The following is a 21517-nucleotide window of genomic DNA, read 5'->3' on the forward strand; positions in this document are numbered from 1 at the left end:
TCTTTGTAAAGCAGTGTACATTCCTAATTGAGGCATTCTCTCTCCAGCCCCATGAATGTACGTTTAAACAGCTAGACTGTGCTGCATTGTTTCTATGCATCATACAGATTCAAAACATTGTATGTTGTATGAAGGGGAAAACAATATGAACTGTAAACAGTAAAGATGAGGTGCAATTCTTCTGACTGCATGATGGTAAGCAGTGGATCTAGATCTGGACTTGCTTGTCCTGGGAATCTGACCTCTGTGCTTAGCTGACTCTTACTTGCTTAAATCCTTAAGACCATTTTTTTTCTGTTTTAACCTCAGTTGTTTTTTTTTTTTTCTTTCTGTGAGTAGATTTGCTTAAGGTATTTTTTTTTCCACGATCAGGGGACCAAATTTAAACCCGTTTATCAAAGCCTACATTCTCAAACTAGTATCATATATGCCTTCAGAGTGAAAACAAATGAATTGATTAACTATCCAGGCCATGTTGCCAGCATTCTCCCAGGCATAATGGAGAATATTACCAGTCTTTATTTTTAGGAGTGATCATTTTCTTTCATTTCAGAGTGAGAACAATGAATAGAGAAAGGAGCAAAATTACAAGGTGTTCCTTTTAGGCAATAAAATTTTAAAGTGGTTAAAAGGATGCTGAAGATTGGACAGCCCAGGAGACTGTGGTCAAGCAGGACCCCGAGAGGACATTTCAGTGTTATGGGGTGGGGGAGGGCATGTAACAGGTAAAACTCTTCAATCTGTTTTAGGGCATAACAGATCTGCATCTTAGGTTTTCCTTAGGTTATTGCTCAGAGTCATACAACTTGTCAAGCTTAGCTTCACAAAAACAAACAAACAAACAAACAAACAAACAAACAAACAGCAATGGTTGGTTTTACCAGAGTCAAAAATTTCATCTTTTTTGTTAAAAGTTTGTTCTAAGTAGTGTTAGAGCATACTTCTATAAAAATTGTTTATCTGAAATTGCAATTTAACTGGACATACAGTATTTTAGATTATAGTCTTAGCTTGGAGAGGAGAGAATGATTTTCAGTACTATGAATTATATTTGCCAAGGTGTTACATACTTAAGGATCATCCAGGTAACAGTGCTTTTAAGTGTAGCATTGGAAAAGCCTCTTTAGGTAATTTTAGTACTATGGGTTAAATAGATATATACAGAGGGAAAATATACCAGTAGGTTTATAATTATGCTTTCTCACTAATCACAGAAATATATAAAAACAAATTTTCTGGGGAGGGACGTGTGTGCTTTCTTTTTCTATTTTTAAAGATGTGTACATTATGGGGCAAATATTGTGTTGGGAGTAAGTAGATTTGTTCAAAAGTACTTAATGTGGAGGCCTTATAAAGGAACTCTAACAGCACACTTTTGCTTAATGATCTTACACAGGTTAGGAACAGGCTTTCTCTGCATTCTTAGAGTGATAGAACTTAAAATAGTCATTGCATGCATCTCAGATGTGGAAGCCAGGTAGTATCTTTTCTTCTTGCTCATATCTTGATTTTAAAAGAAGTTATATAGTAGAAAATCATTCCCTAGAGTATTGCTGTTCACTAGAACTGTCAGCATTGGTGAAAATGCACTGCCTATGCTGTCTAATATGGTAGCCACTAGCTAAAGACAATATTGAACACTTAATGTGAGGTTTGAGGTTAGTTTGACCAAGGAATTAAATCTTTAATGTTTTAAAGTTTAATATAAATTTAAATAGCTATGTGTACCCAGTGGCTCCTAGAATGACAGAAAAATTGTAGGATATTGTCCATTTAGAGCATCCTGAAAAAACAAATTATCACAGCAGTGCTGAAACTAAAGGCCATTCTGAACAAGCAGAGAATAATTTTATGGCCTTTAAAACAGAAATGCAGTCCAGATGACCTCCAAGGTCTCATCCTGCTTGAAAATGCTCTGCACTTAGAAATTGTAACAGGCTGTGTGAGGGCTGCATATTCTTCTTTTGTATTTTCATTTTTAAATCTCGCAATGCTGGGCAGAGCATCTGGCAGAGTTTAGAAGCTCAAATCACATGGCTGAAATGAAATGAACTCCAAGGGACCTCCAAATCCTCCAGCACAGGCACAAGGACACAGCTGTCAGTAGCCAACTGCCACCTTCTCAGCATTCATGTCAAGAATATTAATTAATCAGTTATGCCTTTCTTTCTGTTCTATACCACAGACACAAAATTCCCCTCCACATAGGACTCAAAGTAGCCTATAGATGGCATTAGTGACCTAAATGAAATTATCCTTCATTTGTAATCTCTGTGACTCAGTGGGCTCATTTTATGGGTAAGCTCATTGAATGTTGAGACAATTTATCCAAGATGACACAGATAGTTTGTTTGGAAGCCCCCTGGTAGAAGGGCTTTCTTGACTGCCAGTGCAGCAATGTTAGACTCTCTACATTCACTTCAGCAGCATAGCCCTCCCTTCAGAATTTCATTTAAGCTAAATGTTTGCATAATAAGAGTGGTTCAAGGCAATGGGCATGGTGAGACCCCAGTGAGACCTAGGTGGATAAAGTGGGCTGTCAAAGGTCACTGTGTGGATGTATGTTCTTATAAACATGTTAACCACATTAACTCATTATAGATTTAACTTTGGAAGTAAACTTAACTTAAACATGTTGTATAATATATGCTTTAAATGTTCAGAAACACAGACTATCTATCTCCACAGTTGAGATTTTAACATGTTTAAGCAGTTCCCCTAGTATGTATACAACCTTCCTTAACACATTTATTTAGATCATCTTTGGAACTTCAATTGTCTTCTGGTAAAAAGTAGAGTTTGAAGGCAAATTTTACTATGTCTTTTCCTAAGGTGAATGTTAGAGAACTTCCACTTTCTATTTTATGTCATCTAGACCTTTAATACTCAAAATGTGGTCCTTATGACAATGGCACCTGAATTATCTAGGCTCTCATTAGAAATACCAACTTTCAAGCCCCTTCTCAGAATTACTAAATCCAACGTTTCTCATAACAATATACTGAAACGAACACTAAATCTTCAGTGACTAACCTAGATGACAGAGCAATTGCAGCTTTAACTAAAATTAGCATCCTGCTGTTAACTGTATCAGATCAACCCTGAAGAAAATTATGATGATAATTATGATATTTATACCACATTAGGTACAATACTAAAATTCTCAAGTCTTATTTAATGATCACAATGATCCTATAAAGAATTAAGAGATAGTCCTTCCCAACTTTACCATACTATGGTGGTTAGAGCTAATACTACATTCTCCAGACTTCTTGATGCTTTACTGAAAGAATGGTAATAAGTTACATCTAGTGAAGATTGGGTATACAAATGAACAGCATGCAATAAAAACCATTGCCTGAAAGATTGAATCTTCTGTTCCATGTGCAGGTTAAGTATCTGTTTCAACTAGTGCATCTGATTTCAGTGGCCCTAGATACCAGGCTGTGGGTGGTTGTATTTGTAGCTTTTCTGACAATAAAACATCTACAATGATTTGGTATATCTTTTTGTGGCCTGTGATGTCCTTGATATGTGATGCTCCTTAATGATTCAATGTATCCCCTCTACCAAGGGCTCTTAATATCTGTTAACCTCTTTGCACTCTCCACCTAGGATGGAGTCTGTTGTTTGCAATTAAGACTCTGCTAGTACAGTAATTGAGATAAGCTAAATCCCTTAAAAATGGAGGAGCTAACTTATGTGTATATTCAGTTTTCCATACACATTGCCCAAGGAATATTGTAAAGCAATATCATGTTAATATTTCTTAGCATGCCAGTGGAAAGATGACCAATGGCTTCATCTTGAAAGGGATGAATAACGTCTGAAATTAGATTTTGTCATGAATTTTAGAAATGTTCCATACTTACAAACAAATTTATCTCTATGACCAAACTCAGAGAACTACAGTTCTTTGGTTAATATATGAAGAAAATAATGAAAAAGGAGAAGAGTCAAAGAAAGAAATGATATTTTTGAATGCCCATTTTGTACTAGGCACTGAATTACCAAATCCAACGAACACAGACATATTAAGAATAGTTGCTGATGGCAATAAGAATTTTGATTAAAATTGATGATTTTGGGAGGGGATCAGTTTTACTTCATTCCACTATTCTATGCATGCTTGTGATCTTCCTGAACAAAAATAGAGACCAGCTTGACAGTTGGCTCAGCAGATGAAAACAACAACTTGCCAAATCTGAAGGCCTGTGTTTAAACCCCAGAGCCTACACAGTAAAAGCAAAGAACTGATTCCTATGAAAAATTCTTCTTACCTCCAATTACACTCTTTGTTAAGTGAACACTCCATCGGGAGAACAACAATATCAACCAATCAGATCCCCCAGAGCTCCAGGGACTAAGCCACCAACCATGGCTCTGACTGCATATGTAGCAGAAGACATCATTGTCAGGCGTCAATGGGAGGAGAGGTCCTTGGTCCTATGAAGGTTCAACAGATGCCCCAGTGTAGGGGACTCAAGGGCAGGGAGATGGGTGGGTGGGTGGAGGAACACCCTCATAGAAGCAGGGGGAGCGGGGATGGGATAGAGGGTTTTCATGAGGGGGATAAACTAGGTAAGGAGATAATACTTCAAATGTAAAGAAATTTAAAAAAATAAATTATTAAATAGAATACAATTTAAAAATGTAAAATAGATGCCAAAAGAGCACTCCGTATACTTGGATAACCTTGGATGCTTATTCTTTACCTCAAAGCATGAATAACCAACTTGAAAGCATGCTTAGAGTTTCTTACCCTTTCATTGCCCCCTTCTTCCTTACCATGATTGTCCACTTTCTATTTTCTGCCTCTGGGAACACTAAGGATCGTGGAGAATAAAACACTTCATCGTCCACTTCTTCTGGCTTTCTAGGCAAGCAGTGTAAAAATGTCCAGTCAGACGCAGCCACTTTAGCAGTCTAAAAAGGTGGGGATAAGATCATATTTTGAGTATAAACTCTTACACAGGGCAGTCATATATAGCTTCTTTGATGTGTAGTGATACATTTTTCCTGGCATGATATACCACTACAAAGCAAAGGGGCAGAGTGAAGTTTTTAGTTGAGGACACTAAGGATAATGTATTAATCCCTCCAACCTATGGCATTTTGTAGTCACTCTTTTAAATTTGGGCGATCATCACTCCAAGCTAAACCAGTCAATTACTTTTCTGATATTCTACCTGCCGAGGCGATGGATATTTTAGGAATGAACCCGCATAACATGTATCTGATAGCAAAAGTTGCCAATATACTAAGAAGTTACTTCGTTGCAATGGCATTATATTTTGAGCTGTTTTTCAAATTATGAGTTTTGGCATATGAAGCATACCTTGCCACAAATTAAAATAATTTTGAAGAAAGCAGTGAGGTAGGAGTGCATTAAGGAGGACTCCAGCACTCTGCACTGCTTACTTTCTTCAAATGCAAATGTGCTAGCACTCTCAATTTTCACCCGCAGTTAATTCCCAAAAGTAACACCCCCCATCCATTTCCGTTTTTCACTTACACATTTAAAACTACATTGCCTCATACTTCCTTACCTCAAAATTACTGCCTTTGTACTGAAATTTTATTTCACTTCTAAGTTGAGAATAATTGAGCTTCTAATGTACTGGCAAATGAGATGAAAAGGAAGGAGCATTTATACCTGTCATATGTCAGGAAAATTATTATTCTTCCAGCTTACAGTACAGGCACCAGAAAATTGTCCAAGCCAAGCATGAGGCAAAGTATAGGTAAGTTAAAATAGCTCCACCAAATATTTGAAACATATATGACAAAAGATTAACCATGCTGTATAAAAAAAATCATACAACCACTGATAAAGGGGAACAGATAGGAATCAAGTAAAGATATGACAAGAGATATAAGGACATAGAAATGGAATGACCAGTCAATATGAAAAATGCTTAGCATAATCAGAAATTAGGCAAATTTTAGAAATCACAAGATGCCATTTCTCTTCAATTTGCAAGATGTAAAATATAAATAACAAAGAATGGTGTGTGTGGAGAAAGAACTGTAATTTACAGTTTTCATCCTGTTTGAATGAATGTCACTGGTATTTTTTCAAGCATATAGGATATAAAAAACAATCCTTCCTTCAGAAACATATTCTCTAGTAAAACTTCACAAAGAAATATGAATAAGATTCTTCTTTGTAGAATTGTTAGAACTTAAGAGTTTTAAATCTATTAATAAGAACCACTGTAGGCAAATTCACTTGTGCTTTGAAATTCTAGGTGCAATACTGCAAAGAATAAATTATCTAATAGAATTATCCTCTGGAATTGAGTTGTGACCGGAAGCAGGTATCAGGAATAGTGGTGATGTTTCTCCATGTAGATGCTAAGAGTAAGTTCACATTGTGGAAATGGGATCATTATGGTTTGTGCTATTTTGTTTACAGGCATGCCATTCCTTAATACAACTTTTTCAGGAGACAGCAGGTGTTGGAGAGGGTGTGGAGAAAGAGGAACACTCCTCCACTGCTGGTGGGATTGCAAATTGGTACAACCACTCTGGAAATCAGTCTGGCGATTCCTCCGAAAACTGGGCACCTTACTTCCAGAAGATCCTGCTATACCACTCCTGGGCATATACCCAGAAGACTCCCCACCATGTAATAAGGATACATGTTCTACTATGTTCATAGCAGCCCTATTTGTAATTGCCAGATGCTGGAAAGAACCCAGGTATCCCTCAACAGAAGAGTGGATGCAAAAAATGTGGTATATCTACACAATGGAGTACTATTCAGCCATTAGAAACAATGAATTCATGAAATTCTTAGGCAAATGGATGGAGCTAGAGAATATCATACTAAGTGAGGTAACCCAGACTCAAAAGGTGAATCATGGTATGCACTCACTAATAAGTGGATATTAACCTAGAAAGCTGGAATACCCAAAACATAATCCACACATCAAATGAGGTACAAGAAGAAAGGAGGAGTGACCCCTGGTTCTGGAAAGACTCAGTGAAACAGTATTCGGCAAAACCAGAACGGGGAAGTGGGAAGGGGTGGGTGGGAGGACAGGGGAAGAGAAGGGGGCTTGCGGGACTTTCGGGGAGTGGGGGGGCTAGAAGAGGGGAAATCATTTGAAATGTAAATAAATTATATCGAATAATAAAAAAAAAATGTTAAAAAAAAAAACTTCTTTTGAAACTCTCCGGGAAGTGGAGAGGTGGGCCAGCAGTTTAGAGCACTGGCTGCTCTGTCAGAGGAGCTGGGTTTGGTTTCCAGCACCCACATGCTGGTTCACAGCTGTCTGTAACTCCAGCTCAAGGGTGTCCAGTGCTCTCTTCTGGCTTCTATGGGCACTTCATGCTAGCAGTGCACAGACATTCATGGAGGCAAAACACCCATACACATAAAATAAAAATGAAAGGAAAACCATTTTTACAAACTATATATCTCAGGGAATTAATAAGAAAAATCTCAGTTTTGTTAAGTGGAAAAAAAACCAAGTGAGAATAATATGTCTAAGGTACCATGTAACAAATATCAAACCAATACTTATATGTAAATGGGCAAACTCTATGTAAGTGGGCAAATAATTCTGAAAAGAAATACATCATAATGTTAAATAGTAGCTATCTATGGAAATAGTCACGAGAGAGAGAGAGAGAGAGAGAGAGAGAGAGAGAGAGATGAAGAAAATAAACATGTTGGTTTTATAACTTCTTAAAAGGGGAAAATATTTTTGCTTTGTTTTTCAAACTTTGATATGTAATAAAAAGAAAATGATTTCTATTACTTTATTCATAAATGTGTTTTTGTATAATCATTATCTCCAGCATGACCCACTGAATCAGACCCTCTGGGGTTGGGACCATCCAGCTGAGGATAACTATACACACTGGTCATTCTGATGATTGCTCAAGATTGAGCATAGTGTGTGCAGAGGAAGGTATCATTCAGTGGTAGAGTTTTTTGCGTAACTTGCTCTAGGCCCTGGGCTCCATGCAGATGCCCAGCACTGCAGCCAACAAATGAAAGAGGTAAGAGGAGAGAGGGAGGCAACCAGGAAGGAAAGATTAATATGCAGTTTTTCTTATCTTCCAGGAAGGTATTAGATTGAAAGGGTGTCCCTTAGGGATCCCTGGGGACAGTTGACAAAACTACCATGGGTTTAAGAAACATTAGAAAATAAAAATAAAAGCAAGAACTAATATTGCAAGCAGTTTGGGGGGTTTTCTTATGGAAGAAATCTTAAGAAATTATATATACCCTAAGTAACCCAATGTATCTGAACTTATGCAGAAAAAAGCATTTTGGAACTTCTGTTGTTGTTAGACAGAAAAAGCTTCCTCTTCTACAGGCCAGGCTTCAGATTTGTCTAGCATACCTGTCTTTTCTATAGAATATTGCTATATTCTATAGAGAGAGATCTTGTTGGGTTGCAGTGAGTCCTTAATAGGATATGAAAGGTCAGTTGACTGTCCCTAAAGTGAATGAATGATGAGATAGTTCTAGGTTTTATGAGTGCAATTAATGAACCTTCAGAGAAGCATCAATTTGTACCTTCATTGTAACCTGGTAACCTTGGAAAGCTTGAAGACGCTTTTTCTTCTCCTCCTCTTGTCCCATGCTTATCCAAGTATCTGTAATTAATACATTGCCTCCACGTGCTGCTTCCAGTGGATCATGTGTCATTGACAACTTTGTACCATTCTAGCACAGAGAAGTTTACTGGTTAAAAAAAAAAAAGCAAAAACTTCATGGACCAGAGAAAGACAATTAGAAGATTACAAATAAAATGCATACCTCCTTGGCATACTGTTCCGCTAGCTTGACAATATTAGGATCTGGCTCATAGCCCTGAAAGAAGAAACATTAGCTGTTATTTAAGTGTTAATTATACATGACACTATTTAATAGCTCTTATATTTAACAACTATCTAGTATGTCTTAAAACAAAACAAAATAAAGCCTAAGAATAGACTCCCTCTTCTCTTTTAAACCATGTGCCTTATCTACATTCAGTAGGGCACACAATGGTGTCCTTTGGACTATCTGTCTTCCTCAGTCATAAAGACAAACAGAACATGGCACTTTCTACCTCATGACAGGCCTCTCCTTGACCTTTTAATGGCACGAGAATGCTATATTCATAATTGCATAACCTAATGCATTTTTATCTATGCCTTTGTACGTACGCATGGCTCTTTTTAGTCTAACATGCTTTTCCTCACTCTTTCCATGAAAAAGTTTCGAAATCTCCACTTTAATGAGTACTCCACAGAAATGCCCACTGTGGCCACTTCAGCTAAATACAAATGGGCTCCTGCCTTATTTCCCAGAGAGTGGGACTTGCTTTAAAAGGTCATTTATACATATGTTTGGAATAGTTTGGAGAGCTAAGCAAGGTACTCATTTTTAGGATGAAATGATTTGGCACCCTGGGAGCCGTGCTCACTCACGCTAGTCCCACCTCTAATGGACAATCTGCAGGCAGCTAATGTAGCTAACGCTATTGCCGTGCTGCCATGAACAGTCTTTCCACACCTTCCTGTCTGTGTAAATTGTTCAGTACTTGCTTCTTATGTCAAAGCTGATTAAGAGCCTCAAGCCTCTCTGCTTACATTCCTTGCTTCCATCTCCTTGAATTCTTCTCAATATACTGACACAGGAAAGCTAACCTTTCTTGTCCTTTTACACATTTTGCCCTTTTCTACAATCCCAGCCTTTCCCCCTTGAATATTTTCTCCCGAGTATCTTCATCAGAACATGTCAGCTCATGAGCTCGTATGGAATTCATGTCAGTTCAAACCCCACAGTTAGACCTCCTCCATCTTTCTAATGTTTTAAGGTCATAGCACCTATTATGAATCGATTTTGTATGTTTTAAGTATGGGTTTCTGCTGAATGTTATGATATCCCTTTCACACCTCCACTACTATGAATAATCATGATAAAAGGACTTGCTTCCTTAAGTTGCTATGGTGATGCCAACGGCTTTCATCTGTCTTCCCTCCTCCTTTGGACATGCCTCATTTATAGAAGGTCACCTCACTCAAGCAAACATACCCTTCTAGGGCCCCACATATTCAAAGAGTGATTAATAGGAAGATATTAAAACCAGACCCTTTCCACCCAAGCCCAGACAGATCTAAATGACCATTCCATACAAAATGCTCTGTAGGTCACCTAAGGCTGTGGGTTAGGCCGCATCATGGTCAACTTTTCCTTCTGAGCACTCCTACTTCCTTACCCTGCCCTTTCCCCTGACAGCCTTTGAGTTCAAGGACATACTGCGATGGGCATGTTAAACATCCTACACACTAAGCTCTCAGATTCTGCTTTCTGAGATGCTCAGCTTAGGACAGGCATGCTCAGGTCTGTTCATCTGAAATCTGGATGTTTTTTAACACATACTTGTCTACCATAGTCCTTTTCTCCTCACCAAATTCTGAAAGAAAGACACTGCCAAGATAGTGATTAGAATAGCCGTAGACATTTTAAAGCAAACTTCCATGAGCTTTTGGAGTATGGTTTACGGAGCTTTCAATGGAAAGGCAATTAATAAAGGTTTGTGAATTTGGAAACTAATGCTGTAAATACTCATATAGGTAAACATGCATAAAGAGCCATGGATATTACTCCAGGTGCCTACTGCTCTGAAAATGAAGTCTTGCCTTCAGGATGGAGGAATTGGACTCTCTAAGAATAATCATTCTTGGAGAAGGAATCAATATGTACTTAGAGAACTGAGAGAGAAGCTTGAAAATTAGAAAATCAGCCAACCTTGCCCACCATGAACTGTGACTTACAAGGCAGAGAGAAATTCTTCACTCACCTCTCAATTTTCAATACTAAATCACCCATTGGCTTTTACATAAATCTTAAAACCAGATGAAGATGGTGATTAACAAACCAGTCTAACAATGTTAAATTCATCATCATCCATGGCTTATGGAACACTGTTGAAAATCATGGACAGAATGATATATTTTTGGAGCATGTAAGTTATTCTTGGTTGAAGCATGAGGAAATGGATTACTTATGATTTTGGAAACTCTTCAGTGTTTCTTAAATTTAAAATAAATCTAGCTCTATCTTTAAGGCAAATAGTTCTATTAACAAGAGAAGACTTACAAATTGATGGCCAACTTCTGCATTATCGACTTTGCAGCAGTATTAAAAAAAAAACAAACAAACAAAACCAAAACCAAAAACCTCGCTTTTACCAAGATTTAAGTGGATTTTGCTGCACATTTATCATTTAAATGAGTTTCTGTATATGAACATTACTGAAATTACTCTGTAATATTGGAAAATTTCTTCTAATGTTAATAAAACATTTTTGACATGTAATACAATGTTTAAGCTGTGATTTTTTTCAACAGAATGGAGCCATTCCAAAATCTCCTTATAGCAGGGAACAATTATTTTCAATGCACATTTTCTCTGTAAAAGTAAATGCACTCACATTTTGTCTTAATATGGAGACTTTCTGCAAACTAGCATTCTAGTGAGACTGTGCTCAAACATGTCTCACTTGAGCTTCTTCCCGAGTGCATGCTAAATGAAAGGAGGAGGAGGATTTGTTGGAAAGGCCATCTCTCTGAGTCACTAAAATTTGCTGGAATAGGTGAATCTCCAGAGCATGCTATTATTGCATGTGCTTACCATTTGTTCTACAGCATGACAGGCGCTTCTGGGCAAACAATGTCCTTGGAAAAGTCACGCTCTAGAAGTAGGGCATAACTCAGTGGTAAAGTACTTAGAAAGAACATATGAGCCCCTGGCTTTGATGCCATGACAACACACACACACACACACACACACACACACACACACACACACACACCAGTGGGGACCTCAGAATGTAACTTTATTTGGAAATAGGACCTTTGCATATATAAGCACTTAAGCTGAGGCCTTGGTGAGTGGTAGTAGGTCTAAATTTAATAGGCCATTGTTTTGACAATCAGGGACATTTGCACATAGAGATCTATGGACCCAGAATGAAGGTGGTAGAAGAAAGGCTTGGAATAATCCAGGAAGAAGCCACTTAACAAATGGAACTTGGCTAGACTGTGTCAGCACCTAGATCTCAGGCAACATGTTACTGTGCTTTCTGAGCCACCCAGTTTGTCTTAATTTGTTCCAGCCTAGGAAATTAAGTAAGAACAATGCATTGACCCAAACTGACTCAGCTAGAACAGGAGAGAAAATGATTTTATTTAATTATTTGGAACAAAATAGGCCACACAAATGTGTCACCAGCACAGAACTTACAGCTCCTTTTTTCTTTTCAGGAGGCCACTCTGGCTACCAGACTGCTGTTCTCATTGTAGGTGAAGAGAACTTGCCACTCTACTTTGCCTGTCGTCCCTCAGCAATAACTGGTCCAGAAGGATGAAAACCTGCTCTCCAGACTCCAGGTTGGGACAACTCTGAAGCATACCTGACACTCTGAAGCTCATTTGTTGTATACAGTTGAGATTTGTTACATTGGGCTGAACATGCCATAGCACTAGGATGACAAAATCCTCCTGCTTTTCTAAACACTCTTGAAATCTTAGCATTGACTCTTTCTCATCTCTGGAAACACCCCAGGTCTAGGAAACCAAGATGCTTGGTCCCTATAAATAGTACTCTTCCTTGATTTTCCCTTTTCCTGATATCTTCCTATCACTTCCCTTTGAGTCTCCTAGGCATGGATATGTTAGTAGGAATCTCGACTGAAGACCCTGGACAGAGGTGGGATAGGTGAAACATTCATGAGATACTCAAGAACTGGGTGATCACTATCGGAGAAAGCCAGAGAGTCATCTTCACACTATGTTCCTGGTAAATAAACATCTCGAATTCAAGAAACAGAAGCATGGAGAAAAAAATTGAAGTTCCCCTATATTCATCTCAGAATGAGCCTCATGAAAAACATCAAATATGTGCTTGGTGAGTGATACACTGACACGTGATCATGGTGACCAGCTGTGTACTAATGTGAAGGCCAATTCTCTGTCTGGAAATCAACATTTAGTTTCCAAAATGGTTTCTACACAGGAAAATTTCCCTTCTAAAAGACTCCTGAAAGCACATGGGAAGCTAAATAAGAAACATAATGGAGAAAAGGGAATAGCAGATCTTGTAGGGAAAAGTCTTACTTTTACCAAGTCCTGTTTATTCTGCACAGAACAAGGATATCATAATGTAAGACTACTTCTAGGGGGATGTATGTTAATATACAGATCAAACATCTATGTGTTAAGAAATTCAAACCATATTAAAGAACATCCCTTGAAGAAAAAGAAGAGGGAGGAGAAGGAGGAGGAAGAGGAAGAGGAGAAAGAGGAGGAAGAGAAGGAGGAGGAAGAGGAGGGGGGGGAAGAGGAGGAGGTGGAAGAGGAGGAGGGGAAAGAGGAGGAGGAGGAAGAGGAGGAGGGGGAAGAGGAGGAGGGGAAGAGGAAAAGGGGGAAGAGGAAGAGGAGGAAGAGGAAGAGGGGGAAGAGGAGGGGGAAGAGGAAGAGGAGCAGGATGAGGAGAAGGAGGAAGGAGGAGGAAGAGGAGGAGGGGGAGGAGGAGGAGGAGGAGGAGGAGAAGAAGAAGAAGAAGAAGGAGGAGGAGGAGGAGGAGGAGGAGGAGGAGAAGAAGAAGAAGAAAGAAAGAAGAAGGAGAAGAACCTTTCTTCTCTCTATCCTTTAACCTTCTAGTTTATACAGAGACAACAACTATGACAATTTCCTTAAATAACAAGTGTTCAACATCAAAACGATCATCCACCATGATCAAGTAGGCTTTATCCCGGGAATGCAGGGTTGGTTCAATATACGGAAATCCATCAATGCAATCCACTACATAAACAAACTCAAAGAACAAAACCACATGGTCATTTCATTGGATGCTGAAAAAGCATTTGACAAAATTCAGCATCCTTTCATGTTAAAAGTCTTGGAAAGAACAGGAATTCAAGGCCCATACTTAAACATAGTAAAAGCAATATAGAGCAAACCAGAAGCCAGCATCAAACTAAATGGAGAGAAACTTGAAGCAATCCCACTAAAATCAGGGACTAGACAGGGCTGCCCCCTTTCTCCTTATCTTTTCAATATTGTACTTGAGGTACTAGCTCGGGCAATTCGACAACATAAGGAGGTCAAAGGGATACAAATTGGAAAGGAAGAAGTCAAACTATCATTATTTGCAGATGACATGATAGTCTACCTAAGTGACCCAAAAAACTCCACTAGAGAATTCCTACAGCTGATAAACAACTTCAGCAAAGTGTCAGGTTATAAAATCAACTCAAGCAAATCAGTGGCCTTCCTATACTCAAAGGATAAGCAGGCTGAGAAAGAAATTAGGGAAATGACCCCCTTCACAATAGCCACAAACAGTATAAAGTATCTTGGGGTGACTCTTACCAAACATGTGAAAGATCTGTATGACAAGAACTTCAAGACTCTGAAGAAGGAAATGGAAGAAGACCTCAAAAAATGGGAAAACCTCCCATGCTCATGGATCAGTAGAATCAATATAGTTAAAATGGCCATTTTGCCAAAAGCAATATACAGATTCAATGCAATACCCATCAAAATCCCAACTCAATTCTTCACAGAGTTAGAAAGAGCAATTATCAAATTCATCTGGAATAACAAAAACCCAGGATAGCTAAAACTATTCTCAGCAACAAAAGAAAGTCTGGGGGAATCAGTATCCCTGACCTCAAGCAATACTACAGAGCAATAGTGTTAAAAACTGCATGGTATTGGTACAGTGACAGGCAGGAGGATCAATGGAACAGGACTGAAGATCCAGAAATGAACCCACACACCTATGGCCACTTGATCCTCAACAAAGAGGCTGAAAACATCCAATGGAAAAAAGATAGCCTTTTCAACAAATGGTGCTGGTTCAACTGGAGGTCAGCATGCAGAAGATTGCGAATTGATCCATCCTTGTCTCCTTGTACTAAGCTCAAATCCAAATGGATCAAGGACCTCCACATAAAGCCAGATACTCTGAAGCTAATAGAAAAGAAACTCGGGAAGACCCTTGAGGACATCAGTACAGGGAGAAAGTTTCTGAACAGAACACCAATAGCGTATGCTCTAAGAGCAAGAATTGACAAATGGGACCTCATAAAATTACAAAGTTTCTGTAAGGCAAAGGACACCATCAAGAGGACAAATCGGCAACCAACAAATTGGGAAAAGATCTTCACCAATCCTACATCAGATAGAGGGCTAATATCCAATATATATAAAGAACTCAAGAAGTTAGACTCCAGAAAACCAAACAACCCTATTAAAAAATGGGGTACAGAGTTAAACAAAGAATTCTCACCTGAAGAACTTTGGATGGCGGAGAAGCATCTTAAAAAATGCTCAACTTCATTAGTCATTAGGGAAATGCAAATCAAAAACAACCCTGAGATTTCACCTTACACCAGTCAGAATGGCTAAGATTAAAAATTCAGGAGACAGCAGGTGTTGGAGAGGGTGTGGAGAAAGAGGAACACTCCTCCACTGCTGGTGGGGTTGCAAATTGGTACAACCACTCTGGAAATCAGTCTGGCGGTTCCTCCGAAAAATGGGCACCTCACTTCCAGAAGATCCTGCTATACCACTCCTGGGCATATACCCAGAGGATTCCCCACCATGTAATAAGGATACATGCTCTACTGTGTTCATAGCAGCCCTATTTATAATTGCCAGATGCTGGAAAGAACCCAGCTATCCCTCAACAGAAGAGTGGATGCAAAATATGTGGTATATCTACACAATGGAGTACTATTCAGCCATTAGAAACAATGAATTCATGAAATTCTTAGGCAAATGGATGGAGCTAAAGAACATCATACTAAGTGAGGTAACCCAGACTCAAAAGGGGAATCATGGTATGCACTCACTAATAAGTGGATATTAACCTAGAAAACTGGAATACCCAAAACATAATCTACACATCAAATGAGGTACAAGAAGAAAGGAAGTGTGGCCCCTTGTTCTGGAAAGACTCAGTGAAGCAGTATTCAGCAAAACCAGAATGGGGAAGTGGGAAGGCATGGGTGGGAGGACAAGGGGAGAGAAGGGGGCTTACAGAACTTTCGGGGAGTGGGGGGCTAGAAAAAGGGGAAATCATTTGAAATGTAAATAAAAAATATATCGAAAAAAATTTTAAACAACAACAACAACAACAAAAAAAAAAAAAAAACCAAGAGTTCATATATGAAAGACCATGCTTCCCATACATTCTATGGGAGTGTATAACCAGAATTAAAAAAAAAAAAACATGTAGGGGTAGGCTTTTTTGTAGGCACATGAGACTCAGATTTAAAATCCCAAAGAGACACCAGTGATGGTGTTTGAAATCTAAATCTGGATGCTACCAATGGGTCCTTCACATAGGATTGATATTTTTTCTTTATTTTTTTTTAAATCAAATTGCTGTATTAGAGAAATTACAGCACCGTTTCTATGCCTTGAAGATTTTACACTGTCTGGTTTTCACTGCTTTCTTCTGCCTCCTTTCTTCTGTGTGGTAATAATGCACAAAGATACCAGTCATCATAATGTCCAGTATCAGGGCATCCAAAGGCAGAATTCAGATGGGCTGTTATCACAGACTCATGAAATAAAAGGCATCAGCTAAGACTAGTTTCCAGTATAAAAATGGAAAATTGGGTTCTTAAGCTAGAAATTGGGTTCTTAAGCTAGATTCAACAGAAGAGTTGGTAATATAGCTTAAATTACAAATCTTCAGCTAGCTTTCCTTGATCAGAAACTTTATTTCTACTGGGCAATAGCTTCTGATCAACAAAAAGTTTTTTCAGGCAAGACAGTGTTCCTACCTTTGGAGTAGCTGCTTGAAGGTGCATCCCGAATTTTGCAGCACTCATCATGATGGAGTGCAGGATATTGTTCCCATCCCCTATCCAGCTGAGGGTAAGACCTTTGAGAGAGCCATAATGTTCCTAAAAAACAAAAGGTAAAGGGATTAGATACTTTCATGGAACAGTTACTAGAGTTAAGATAAAGGAAACATTTTTTCCTCCAAATAAATGCCGTATTGGAAGGATAGACCACATCTGGAATTATATTCATTAACATGAACACACAATCACAAAACTGTAGAGCTAAAAGGTTGTAATATCTTAAGCCAAGACATGGTCATGAGGCTTCCATCTTCTGTGTTATCATTTAGGGAATTAGCACTTTCAACGTCCAGATACTAGCCTTGCTGCTGCTGCTGAAACAAAGAAAAGAGGCAGGAAGTCACTAATTCCATGTAACTTGCATTTGCTATTGTAAAGAAGTGGCTGCTCTCATACACAAGAAGTAGTATAACATATGTGATTCTGAGAGCCTTGCCATTGAGCCATTGCCACAATCAATGGTCCAAAAAAAAATGCCCACCATTACATTGTTTATGGATACAGTTATGTGTAAAGTATAAAGGCATTCCTGGGGAGTTATGAATACAAATACCATTGTAATGGCATCTTTGTAGGGTAGGCGTAAAAGAAAAGATATAGTCTGTTTATTTCAACTCAATTATTTTATTTTAAAGCAATAAATAAACCTAAAGTAATTGCTTCATTCCTTGAGAAATGGCCAAAACTGCTCTAAAGATGGGGCTCACTAGTAAAGAGCTCTCCAGTTATGCATGAAATGTCTGTAGGCTTAATACATTTAAAGTTAAATCCTTGTGAAGATGAAAAAAGGAGAGAGGCTGAGTCATTTGGAGATCGCGGAACTAGTAGGTGACTAAGCTAGGATGTGAAGGCAGGTTCACCTCACTTAGACCTGGCAATCTTCATAACTTGTTCTTCAATCACTGCAATCATATCTTGATGTCTTGGCCAAGCATTGCACAAGGGCCAGCAGGAGACTCTATGATGAGTAGAACAGTTCATGCTCCCTTGGTGAGTTCATGATTTAGCAATGATACAGTCCCAGAGGGAAACAAGAAGTCATCTCATGTCTACATAAGGTTTTCCTCAAGAACAGCAACTTTCTATCTGACATTGTTTCTTCTTCTCTGTGGGAATCTTGTCTTCACCTCTGAACAGCATTTCTTTGTGTTTGACCTCTCATTTAAATGGTCACAGATCATTCAAATGAGAAGGTATCCAGTATGCCTTTTCTCTTCAAAATCATCCAGAGACATGGAAACCATGATTGTTAAGACTCTGAGTGAAAAGAACATGTAGTTTGGCTGGGTCAACCCAAATAAATAGTGTAAGTCTTAAAAGTCATTCAAGTGTCTGATTTGGGCACACATGGCCGAATTAGATTCTTAATACTATAAAATCTACATGTTCTTTGTTCTATTTTTAATCAATTTATAAAGTGGCAGAAAGTGCCCCTTCCTATTATTAAATAGTAATAGACCATATTGAACATTTAAACTAAATTCCTGTACTCTTCATTTCCAAGTTAGAGTCTGGTGTCTGTAGGATCACTGTATTAGTTACTTTCCACAGTGGTAGGATGAAATACCTGACAAAAGCAACTTAAGGAAGGAATGAACAGGCTATGTGGGGCTCAAAGTTTCAAGGATACTGTCTATCACTGTGGGGGAGTGAGGGAAGCCAGAACGTGAGGCAGCTGGTCACATCGCATCCACAGTCAGGAAGTAGAGAGAAAGGGGAGTCCTAGAAAGTAGCTCACTTCCTCCTTGTCCTTCACTTTAGGGCCCCAGGTCATGCTACCCAGAGTTAAAAGTCACTCTTCCCACCTCTACTGATCTATTGTAGACAGTGACTCCAAGACATATTTAAAGGCTTGTCATTTATGTGATTCTAGATCCTAACAAGTTGATCACACAGTCACATAAGTAATGTTGATTCTACATGCAATTTCATTCCTTATTCATTCCTTGTTAAATTGAGCAAGAGAAAGCAAAGAGATTGAAAAGGCAGAAGATGCAAGAAGGGCTAGAAGGGGTTTGGAAACAGAATTGGGAAGAAAAGGTCATACAGTCTGTTTAGAGCAATGTTCTACTTTCTAGTTCTGTGGTATTCACACATACGCATACTTCTACAGATAGGAGTTATTCATAATAAAACCTAAACATCATTTAAATAAATGGTTCCACTTGTTGATAGGAATTATTTGTTAACTTTTCTGTTTTGTAAAGCAAAGAAATACACCAACCTGGAGTGTAAGATAATCAGCCAGGATCTGGATAGGATGATACAAGTCTGACAGTCCATTGACAATTGGGATGGATGCTTCTTTAGCCAGGGTGTCCAGATCGGATTGTTTATACACTCGAGCTAACACTGCATCTGTCATGCTAGATAAGACACTGTGGGAAACCCAGAAGAGACATTCTTAACAATTGTTCTCAATAACCATTCTTTAATACAAGTTCCTTAAAGGTATGAACAAGTGCCAATAAATGAAAATGGGTGTATTGCAATGTACCTAGGAATGTGACAGATTGAAGGCTAACACTAAATATATAGTCATTATGGAGGGCAGATGTTGTTCCACCTGCATCTTATTCAGTGACCATGTTACATTTCTGTAGAGCTAAGAAATCAATTTTAAACCCAGCAGACATGATGATAAAGCATGACTGATAAATGCCACTTCTCAGTTTACCTAGGTTTAAAGGGGCAAGACCAAACAGCAAGACATTCAAAAGAGCCTTCATGACTTGGTATATGGCAAATTTTCTTGTACATTAGCCCAAAGGGGGAAATTTTTCACTGTTTTCATAATCTATAAAGCATCCATGTAGTAGCTATGGAAGCACACACAGAAACCCCACAAGAGAGAACCATCAGTACACAAAACCATGCACTGACAGACTCTGGATGTCACTGTCTACATCTATAGCTTCAAGGCCAAGGGCACCTTCTCCTCAGGCTGTTCCCATCCAGGGACTTGGCTCGGCAGAGGAGAATGGAACTGTATCATTAAGTCTTTCCTCTGGAGCCCCCCACATCCCCGTCAAACTTTTTTTTCAAAGCAACAGTGCCATTTAGTTTTCTCCAATCCATATCTTCCTTCTTACTTTCTTGTGTACATGGGTCCATTCTGCATGCTGGCATGAAGGCTCTATCTCAATCCCTGCTTCATGTACTCAGTGCTCATAACTGCTGAGCCATCTCTAAAGCCCAGTAAAATAGTTTATAAAAATATATGGTGTCAGTTATCTTTTGGTTGTGTTTCAAGCATCACCAACGCCGGTGGGTTTCAAATCATGCTCCACAGGAAAATCATTCAGAATGTTTTTGAAATCTTTGATATTCACTCCATATAGTATATTTTATATAAGAAAAATCAGAAACTCTAGGGGATGGTACTTAAGGATTGGTGCTTTTTGATGACTTGTTTTGCTTTTTTTTTTTTTTTAATTTTCAAGGAGATGTCATTTTTCAGCTATGGCTGAGAACTCCAAAATAGTGCATTGCTTTTCAGACCAATATTGGCAGCACCTGGAATCTAAGCAGCTGCTCAGTATTTCAAACTCCACCCAGATTTACTGCCACAATCTCGATTGTGACTGGATCTCCAAGTGGCAAACTTGCACATTGAACTTCTTACTAAAGAGGGAACCAAAGCTACTACTGTATTTCAAAACTACCACTGATCCAGAATAGTGTCTGGGTTGTGACTGTATATGAGATGGATCCCTAGGTGGGACAGTCTGTGGATGATCTTTCCTTTAGTCTCTGCTCCACTTTGTCTCTGTATCTCCTCCCATGGGTATTTTGTTCCCCCTTCTAAGACAGACCAGAATATCCATACTTTGTTCTTCCTTCTTCTTGAGCTTCATGTGGTCTGTAAATTGTATCTTGGGTATTCTGAGCTTTGGGGCTAATATCCATTTATTAATGAGTACATACCATTTGTGTTCTTTTGTGATTGGGTTACCTCACTCAGGATGATATTTTCTAGTGCCATCCATTTGCCTAAGAAGATACCAACAAGTGCTTGCTGACAGGAGCCTGGTATAGCTGTCTCCTGAGAGGCTCTTCCAGTTCCTGACAAATACAGAGGTGAATGCTCACAGGGTCCCCAATGGAGAAGCTAGAGAAAAGACCCAAGGAGCTGAAGGTGTTTGTAGTCCCATAGGAGGAACAACAGTAGGAACCAACCAGAAACCCCAGAGCTCCCAGGGACTAAACCACCAACTAAAGAGTACACATGGAAGGCCCATGGCTTCAGCCACATATGTAGCAGAAGATGGCCTTGTTGGACATTGTACTGGCTGGTTTTGTGTGTCAACTTGACAGAGGCTAGAGTTATCACAGAGAAGGGAACTTCAGTTGGGGAAGTGCCTCCATGAGATCCAGCTGTGGGGCATTTTCTCAATTGGTGATCAAGTGGGGAGGTCCCCTTGTGGGTGGTGCCATCCCTGGGCTGGTAGTCTTGGGTTCTATAAGAGAGCAGGCTGAGCAGGCCAGGGAAGCAAGCCAGTAAGGAACATCTCTCATGGCCTCTGCATCAGCTCCTGCTTCCTGACCTGCTTGAGTTCCAGTCCTGACTTCCTTTAGTGATGAACTGCAATGTGGAAGTGTAAGCTCAATAAACCCTTTCC

General features: G+C 39.0%; 1 protein-coding gene across 1 annotated transcript in view; it reads right to left on the reverse strand.

Moving 5' to 3' along the window:
- The window catches only part of Otc (ornithine transcarbamylase), a 66527-nt gene that overhangs the window by 3573 nt on the left and 41437 nt on the right, over positions 1 to 21517 (reverse strand). Inside the window, exons 5-9 of the mRNA XM_052171355.1 lie at positions 19120 to 19273; positions 16812 to 16934; positions 8780 to 8833; positions 8537 to 8686; positions 4789 to 4926 (exon numbers count right to left, since the gene is read on the reverse strand). Of these exons, the coding sequence (XP_052027315.1) occupies positions 4789 to 4926; positions 8537 to 8686; positions 8780 to 8833; positions 16812 to 16934; positions 19120 to 19273 (619 nt within the window). The remainder of the gene's footprint in view (positions 1 to 4788; positions 4927 to 8536; positions 8687 to 8779; positions 8834 to 16811; positions 16935 to 19119; positions 19274 to 21517) is intronic.

Source organism: Apodemus sylvaticus, chromosome X, assembly GCF_947179515.1.
Source record: "Apodemus sylvaticus chromosome X, mApoSyl1.1, whole genome shotgun sequence".
NCBI classification, from domain to species: Eukaryota; Metazoa; Chordata; class Mammalia; order Rodentia; family Muridae; genus Apodemus; species Apodemus sylvaticus.